Raw genomic sequence first — 8,732 nt, forward strand, 5'->3', positions numbered from 1 at the left:
CATCGTCACCGGGTTTGCCGGAGCCACGCCAACTGCGTGGACTGTCGGGTGAGGGCCGATACCCCAGGGGTCACTTCTCAGCGTCTGAACTTGGCTAAGCGAGCCGTGTGACCTGACTGCTTTCCTCAAGTCCTGGTTTTAAAGTGCGTGTGTTTGCGTCCCTCAGAGACCCCCCTGACCTTAGCCGCTCAGCTGGACGACCCCGTGGAGGTGATCAAAGCTCTCAGAAACGGCGGGGCCCACCTGGACTTCCGTGCCAAAGATGGCATGACAGCCCTGCACAAGGCCGTCCGGGCCAGCAACCAGGTGGCCCTGAAGGTACGTTCGGAGCCTGCCTTGCACGGGCGACACCTCCTTCCTGCTGCTCCCATCTCCCTGTCCCCTCCCTCATCTCACACCAGGCACCCTGGGTCACCCAGTTCTAACTACACCTTGGGGTGCTTGTGTGTCCAGCCAGTACTGAACCCCACCCCTTCATGGGAGGGGGCTGTGACCCCAGCCCGCGGGCATCCAGCCACCTTGCTGTGGTCACAGTCACAGCCTCCAGGTCTTGGGAAGCCCATGATGGGGTGTGACACGGCCCCGTGGGCCTGCTTTACCGGCCCCAGCACTGTGTCTGGGGAGCCCCCGTCTGTCAGAGCCGCAGAGGCAGGACGGGGACCCACGGCTGCCGGCTGGTCCCCAAGGCGGGGCGGGGCGCCCTGGAGTTATGTGTAGGGGACAGTGCTTGCTCCTCCGCACCCCAGGAGCACTGAGGTGGCGTGTGCTGCGGTCCCAGTTTCAGTCCCTGCGTTTCCTCCAAACGACGCCTTTGCTTTGTGGCTCTCGGCCGGCACGCGGGGTCCAGGGGCCCAGCTGGCTGTCACTGGTCCACGTCTGCAGAGTGTCGTCCCGTCTCCCGATGGGCAGGCTCGTCCTGCGTGCCTGGCACCACATGCTCCTTCCGGGCTGGGGACGTCATCGTGTGACGTCGGGACCTCCTCAGAGGGGGAGGCCCCGGGAAGCCCTGGGCCTGGGGACGAGTGACCACCGTGCTGCGTCCTCCGTTGTTTCTTTCCCTGCTGAGGGGGCTGCGAGGCCACAGCCCACGCGCCTGCTGCTTTTCCTCCAGACCCTTTTAGATCTCGGCGCCTCCCCGGATTATAAAGACAGCTACGGCCTGACGCCGCTGTACCACACGGCCATCGTCGGGGGCGACCCCGGCTGCTGCGAGCTGCTGCTGCATGAGCATGCCGCCGTGTGCTGCAAGGACGAGAACGGCTGGCACGAGGTCCACCAGGTGCGTGCCGCGCCCCCGGCCCCCAGCCCCCGCGCAGGGCAAGGCAGGGCAGATCTGGCATCTCGTGGCCGGCATGCCAGGACAGGGCTGTTTACCCATAAAGACACATTTCTGGCTTCTCTCGAGAAATCGAAAGATCTGGTAAGCCCGTGGCAGTCCTGGGCGGCAGCAGCCGAGGAGCTATGGGGTGGGTCCCCCTCGTAAGCGCCGGGAGCCCGCCGTCCTGGCGCCCCGACAGAACAAGGGAGCAGGTGCTTTCTGAGCACAGGTGACCCAGCGCAAGGCCCGATTTTTCATTCTCGAAGAGCACGTTTCCAAGATCGCACCTGGCCACAGCGCAGTGAGGGGGTGTCAGCTGCAGTGACAACGAGAGACAGAGTCCACCTGACGGCTGGGACGGAGGGAGGGGACCGAGGGCCGAGGAGGAGGAGCCATGTGGTGGGGACGCAGGGAAGAAACACTGGCCTCGGCCCCTCCCGCCCTCCCGTCGGCTGAGCCCAGCCAGAGCCGGCCAGCCGGGTAGCCCGGCGCGGGGTGGGGGTCTGGGCAGAGGGTGGATGGTGGGACCGGGGGAACAGACAGCAAATGCCCGCCCAGGAAGCGGGGGAGGAAGGGACTCTGAGCTGGTCTCTGCACCGGCAGTGACTTCGTCAGTTCCCAGGCTACCTGCCTGCTTCCCTCCGCCCCTGCCGCCGTACACGCCTGCCCCTGCCGCCGTACACGCCTGCCCCTGCCTCCGTACACGCCTGCCCCTGCCGCCGTACACGCCTGTGGCAGGGGCCGTGCCCCCCCCCGCCATGGTCATGGGCTGGGGCGCCGAGGAGCAGCGGGTGGGCTGTGGGGCTGGGCGAGTCGACGCTGCCTGGTCTGGGGCCCGCGGTCAGTTCTGCTTCGTCGGCACCGTGTGGCCTGGAGGAGCATCCAGCCCCCGGGTGTGAGCCCTGAGCCCGTCCCCAGACGGGGCCCCTCACCGTGGTGAGGTGGTGACTGCCCCCTGAATCCGTCTGCTCATCTGTGAGGGGCGGCAGCAGGGCCTCCCACGTCCTCCAGCCATGGAAAGGGTCAGAGGTCACCCATGTGCCTGGGTCCGTGTCTGCTCCGTGTCAGCCCACGGTATCCGCGTGCCCGGACCTGCCCCTCTCGCCTTCTGGGGCCGGTGCTGTGTGTCTGGGCCAGTTCGTGTGTCCCCAGTGGGCCTCTTGGCCTGCCCGCCCCACCTCCTCCATCCACTGCGAGCAACTTCCACACGGGTTCCCCAGAACGGGGCTCTGGTCCTGACCCCCGAGGCTCACCAGCATTCGGCCCGCAGCCTCTCGCTCTGTCCTCGTGAATGGCTTGACCGGAGCCAGACCGGGCCGCTTCCTGTGTCCCAGACGGTTCCACTTCCTGTCTGGCGTCTCAGCCCCTGGTTCTCCCCCCCAGCGGCAGACGAGGGCGGCACATGGGCAGAGCCCACCGCAGACGAGGGCGGCGGGCATCCGCAGCGTGCTGGGCCACGGCCGTCACCAGTGACACGAGTGTCGGCCTCTTCCAGGCCGGGGATGAGCTGCCGGGGGGACGAAAGGGACGAAGGGCTCAGACCGCATCGGTGATGAGGTTCCAGGTCCCCGGGGCTTTGCTGAAGAAGGCGCTGGAAGGAGGTGCCCCTCCTTCAGAGGGGTTGTGTCCTGGATGTCTGGCTGGAGGCCATGGTCCGGGCAGTAGACCTCTGGGCAGGCGCTGCCAGGCTGGACACTGGCTTGGCCCAGCGGGGCGGAGCCGGACTCATGCGTGGCTGAGCGCGAAAGGCGTCCACAGGCCTGGAAGAGGCGAAGGGGTGGCCGCTGATCTGCTGGGAGCTCGGGGTCGGTTCCTCACCCTGGTCAGACCCTGGTGGCCCCACGCACCTGCCCTCTGCCAGCTATTGGCACAGGACCGGGTTTTAGAGGTCGGGCCGGCATCTCTTGGCTCTGCATTCTCACGTCACAGTCGGAAGGAGCTGAAGAGCTGGACTAGGTCAGGTGACTGACTGAGCTCCGGGAAGATTCCAGAACCCCAGGGCTTCATGGGGACGCTGTTGCGCCTCTGAACGAATGCAGGCTTAGGGCCCTCTGGGTGGCGGAAGCGAAGTTCTGATTAAATTTTACGTTTTTGAGTAGGAATGTGCTTGCACGGTTTCCTAACCCAGAGAACTCCCTGAGAGGCCCGCCCACCTGTGTCCCTGGTCCCTGGTCCCTGGTCCCCGGTCGCTGGCCCTGTTAGGAGGCCATTGTCACCAGCTCTCTGTTCACGTCTCCGGCGTTTTTAAAACAAAGACGAGCACGCGCGAGTGTGTTTCCATTTTCACGCGTCAGGTCACTTGGCCGGCTGGGCTTGGTCTTTTCATGTGACGGTGCCTGGAGGTGATGAGGTGACTAGAGGCGACTAGGTCTGCACAGAGAGACCCTCGTGTGTGGCGTGTCCACCATTCCACCCAGTGAGGCCCCAGCACCCACTGCTGGTGCTCGTTCAGCCCCCCGTGCCAGGCCAGCCCAGCCTCGTGGTCCCAGGGCCCCCAGCGTTAGCCCCCAGGTGGCCGTGTCCTGCTTCCCACCTCGCCTGCCAGGCCGTCCACCGCCGTCCAGCGGGCGGGCTCTCTCCCAGCCTGGGGGAGCCCTGTCTTACGGAGAAGCAGCTCGGTTTTCCCCATGAAGGGGCCGCAGGCCCGTCCCTGCCGCCCGAGCCCCGTGGTGTTCATCTGCCGGCTGCCGTGAGTGTCGCCGATGACGGATGCCGAGGGCTCGCAAAGACAGTAGGTGGTGCTGACCCCCACCCAGCTAGCACCGTCCCCACGACCGAGCCAGACGCTGGCTTTGCCGTGGCGTCTTCTATACCGACGGCAGCCCCGCCGGAGGGCTGCTCATCTCCGTTCGCGTCAGCGGGGAGCGAAGACGGAGAGTCACCCTGGGCCCCGGGGCGAGCAGTGGCCTGAGCCGACTCCCTGCCCACTGCCCTCACGTGGAAGCCGGAAGCCGCCCCGAGATGACAACGCACTCGTGGCAGGAGGGAAGGGGGGCCGGCGGGTCTGCACGCACCCCACAGGATTGGTTGTGGCTCTGACCCCCGGGGGGGAGCCCCTCAGAGGCCTGGGGTTCCCGGTCTTGCTTCTGAAGTCTGTCCCTCTGTGCAGCCCCCTGGACAGCAGGCAGCTCCCTCCCGGCCCTCTGGCCCCTGCTCCCTCTCGGGATCCTGAGCGCCCTCAGCGAGGCCTGCCCGCAGGTATCACAGGTGGCCGGCCAGGTGTTCCATCGCGGGGTTGGAGGGGACCTTTCAGGTCCCGCCCGCCCCTTGCAGGCTGACCGGGGGGGAGCACGTGTCTCCCACGTGCAAACTGCTTTACAAGCTGTGCTTCAAATCACCCCAGTTTTTTTCTGATGACGACACGGACATCTGTCAAAGTGCACAGAGGCGTAAAGAAGCAACAGAGACGCCCAGACGCTTTCCGACGGCCGCAGACGCCGAGGACTCGCTTTGCAGGTTTTACGTGCCTGTAAAGAAGCAACAGAGACGCCGAGGACTCGCTTTGCAGGTTTTACGTGCCGGGCGGTTTCACACATACCTGTGCATCTCCCCTGCACCCAGCGCCTACCCGAGGGCCGGTGGGTCTGCCTGTCCCAGGGCTCAGGGTGCCGTGAGGTCAAGGGCTCTGGGGGGGACGGCCGTCCCCAGCGAGGCGGTAGCTGCTGGGCGGAGGAGCCGGGTCCCTGTTTGCACGCGCCTCCGTGCACGGCTGCACCTGCGTGGCTGGCCCACAAGGGCGTCTCACTCCTTCCTCCCTCTCCGAGTGGGTCTGACTCTGTTTTAGGCTGAGAGCGCCCATCCTGGGCTGTTGGCAGAGTGTGTTCTGGCCTGAGTATGTTGTAGCCCAGGGTCGAAACCCACCTTCGACAGTGCCTGGGCCACCTGAGCAAGTGACCTACGCCCTCTGAAGTTGTTGAGTAGTAATTTATAGAACTCGAGATAGTTCTATGCAGAAACATCCCACGAGGCACTTGTTACAGCTCCTGGCATTGAGTGAGTGCACAATAAATGTTGGCCACGCGCACCCCCCCCCCGGTCACTGCCAATCTGGCTCTGCTGTCGTCACGGTCACTGTCATCATTATCATATGTCCGTGTCTCAGTGTCACTAGGGAATGCTCCGTGACAGCCAGAGGCTACCTGGCCGGCCGGCTCGCAGGCCTCGATGTGGGCCTCAGGTGATTTTCACAGCGGTTCTGCGAAGGGCGTTTGGTCGTCCGTCTTAACTCCGTTCCTGGTCGTCTGGCATCGGTCATTTCTGAAGGAGGAGTTCTAACTTTAAGGAAACCTTTTGCCCGAGGCTCCGCGGAGCCCTGGGGTGAGGGGACCACCCACGCAGGAGGAGGGGGTTGGGGAGGAGACCCCGAGACCAGACGCGGAGACACCACACTCTCCCGTCATCAGAGCCGGTGTTCCGTGCCAATGTGCCAGAAACGGCTCGTGTCCAGAAATCACGTTACAAGACCAGCGGGCTCGGGAGGGAGTGGGCAGGGGCCGGAGCCTGAGATGCTGAAATACGGCCCTCGCCTCTTGGAATTTTTACTGTGACGCCCTTGGTGTGTGACGCCTCAGGCCGAACCTCACGGATTTTTTTGGCCCGAATTGATGGTCTTCGTGTGTTAGGGCTGCTGTGACCAAGTCGCACAGACGGGCACCATAAACAGCAGCGTTTCTCGTCCCCCGGTCCTGGAGGCTGGAGCCCAAGCTCCAGGTGTGGGCGGGCAGTTCCCCTCGAGGCCTCTCTCCTGGGCACGTGGACGGCGTCCCCTCCTGTGTCCCCACGTGGTCGTCCCTCTGTGCGTCTGTGTCCTGACCTCTTCTTATGAGGACACAGTCACAGTGGACTGGGGTCCACCCCCGTGACCCCGTTTTACCTTAACCTCCCCTTTAAAGGCCCCATCTCCAAGTACAGTCCCACTCTGGGGTGCTGGGGTCATAGCTCCCACATACGAAGTGGGGGTTGAGACGCAGTTGCACAGATAACACTGATCGAAACAGGACCAGCCATAGTCCATGCCCTCACTCGACCACGCATTCCCCGGCCCCCAGCCGGCTCCGGCCAGGCCGCCCCGGCTTTGCAAACCACGAGCGCAGGGCGAGGGGCAGCCCGCAGCGGGGCGGGCCCAGGCGTGTGCGTGAACGTGGGCTGGAGCGCGCTCTGTGCTGATGGGCAGCTCCCTGCCGGACGCAGGTGGAGCTCAGATGGTGCGAACGTGGCTTCCTAACCAGTGTTCGGCTGGGACACTCGCAGCCCGCATCGACAGCACCTGCCATAGCAGAAACGCTGCCCTAAGGGGTTCCGTTCGGGCCCAGACAGGCAGAGCCCTTTGCTGCCCGTCTGGAAGGCGGCGAGGCCCGCCCTGCCCCAGCCGCACAGCCCCAGGGGGCGCTGTCCCGCCTGCGGGGGGTGAGGCGTGTAGCCGGCACGACGGTGTCCAGCAGATGGCAGTAGAGTGCTTGAAGGAAGGGGCTCCCTTTCCCTAACTCACACACTGTGCTCTTGGCTGGTGGTGGGGTGGATGCTCTCCATAGCTGGGGTGCGCCCCAGGTCTCGGGGGAGCATGTCCTGATCCGCGTGCCCCGGAGATTGGAGGCAGCCCCAGCCACGTTTTCCCAGAAAGCGTCTCAGGAAAACAGTTACGACGTGGGAGTCTAAGGGGCACAGTTTGGTCTTACATTCCACTTACTCTGACCTCCGTCACCCCGTTCAGCTGCCTCCCGAGGCCCAGAAACCACGCCACCCTTTGTAAAGAAAGGGGGTTCCCAGAGCTTGTCTCGGGGGAGCGCGGGCGTCTGCTCTGGTAAGCCTGCGGGTGTCTGTGTCGAGCCAGTGCTGATTTCTGGTTCTACATGGTCAGCGTCTGTTTATTTTCATTTTGAACTCAGAAGCCTGGCAAGAGCAGTGCAGAGAACCCCCACATGCCCCCCTCCACTCAGGCCCTGCGGGAGCTTTGCCGGTTGTCCTGGTAACGTCCTTCGTGGCCAAGGGGCACGGTCTGGGCTGCCACGTGGAGCCCTTCTGTCCGGGGCGCCGTCTGCTTTCCCGTGCTGCTCGCGGGGCCCTTTGAAGACGACGGGCCGTCGTGCGGGGGACGGTCTCTCGGTGTGGGTTTGTTCACGGGTCCTCGCGGTGAGCCCCGGGCTGTGCGTTGGTAGGAACTTCATAGAAACGGCTGTCCTGACATTGCACCCTAGCGGGTGGCCCGTTGCAAGTGACGTCCCCTCCGGCCACGTCGTCTGGGGGGTCACCCCGTTTCCCGGCCGCGGCCGGCCTTTCCTCTTCGTAGCCGGGAAGCGTCCGTGGGACCCGTGCGGCTGTGCGAACCCGTCCTCGTCTGCTCGCGCCGCTGGCTTTAGTGCCCGTGGCTGTTTCTTGCCCGAATGAATGGCCAGCTGCGGGTTCTGCTCCCGTCCTGTTTCTACGCTTGCTGGTCGGCTTTCCGTGGTCAGGAGCTTTCCCTTCCCGTTTGTGCATTCATGTGTTTATGGATAGCAGCGTGGCCTCGTGGTCACCACCTGTGGCCTTGGCCGCCAGGAGCCCCTTCGGGGAGGCTCCAGTGCCCGTCGGCCACGTCCCCGTCATCCTCCGAGCACCCCCCCAGCTCCCGTGCTGCCTCGGCCCCGCGATCAGCCCTTTCTCCCAGGAGCCTGGCTCTCCCGAGTCAAGAGGGGTGGTTGGACCCACGATCCGGGCACGCGGTGTCCTCGCTGCCACTGGGCACTGGGAGACGTCCCCGCGCACGCACGTGTGCCCGCCCCTTGTCGTCTTACGTCTGTCGAAAGCCGTGCATTCGTCCTGATACCTGCCACCCCGTCCGGTGGCACAGCAAGGCTCCGAGTTGTCTGCTGACCGTGTTTGTGACGGGAGGAGCCGGCCCTCGTCGGCCCATGCGTCGCTCGGCCCCCTGAATTTAGCCGGCCTCGAGCGGGAGGGGAGGCGTCCAGGCTCTGCTCGGCTAACCGCTCCGTGTCACCCCTCGGCACTGATCACCCTGTGGCCCCTGGTGGGGGTGACACCGTCCCACTGGCGTGACGCAGAAGCTCATCCATGTAGACGAATGGCTGGGGAGGGGAAGAGTGAGCCGGGGGCCCAGTCAGCGTTTCGATGGCCATGCGCTTTCCTTCGTCCTGGCTACAGAGCTGTCACCAAGTCTGCCCTCCAAGCCGCCCTTTGGGGACAGGGGACCAGCCAGGGCGCCTTGACTTCAGGAACACAAATCCCAACTCAGACTGGTTTAAGGAGAAAATAAAAAAGGATTCCGGGTCTTTATGTCCTGAGAGGTCCGGGCACGGTTGTCGCTTGGAAGGGCTCAAGCAAGGTCCTCTTGGCTGTGTGCGTGCACATGTGTGTATGCGCGCGCGTGTGTGTGCGTGCGTGTATGTGTGCGCGTGCGTGTGCGTGTGCGTGTGTCCGG

The 8,732-nt window shown here is 64.6% G+C and overlaps 1 protein-coding gene across 1 annotated transcript in view; it reads left to right on the forward strand.

Annotated features, from left to right (window-relative positions):
- The window catches only part of SHANK2 (SH3 and multiple ankyrin repeat domains 2), a 408,406-nt gene that overhangs the window by 75,973 nt on the left and 323,701 nt on the right, over positions 1-8,732 (forward strand). Inside the window, exons 7-8 of the mRNA XM_025046286.1 lie at positions 167-318; positions 1,112-1,279. Coding sequence (XP_024902054.1) covers positions 167-318; positions 1,112-1,279 — 320 coding nt within the window. The remainder of the gene's footprint in view (positions 1-166; positions 319-1,111; positions 1,280-8,732) is intronic.

Source organism: Pteropus alecto, unplaced genomic scaffold (genome assembly GCF_000325575.1).
Source record: "Pteropus alecto unplaced genomic scaffold, ASM32557v1 scaffold43, whole genome shotgun sequence".
Classification (NCBI taxonomy): Eukaryota; Metazoa; Chordata; class Mammalia; order Chiroptera; family Pteropodidae; genus Pteropus; species Pteropus alecto.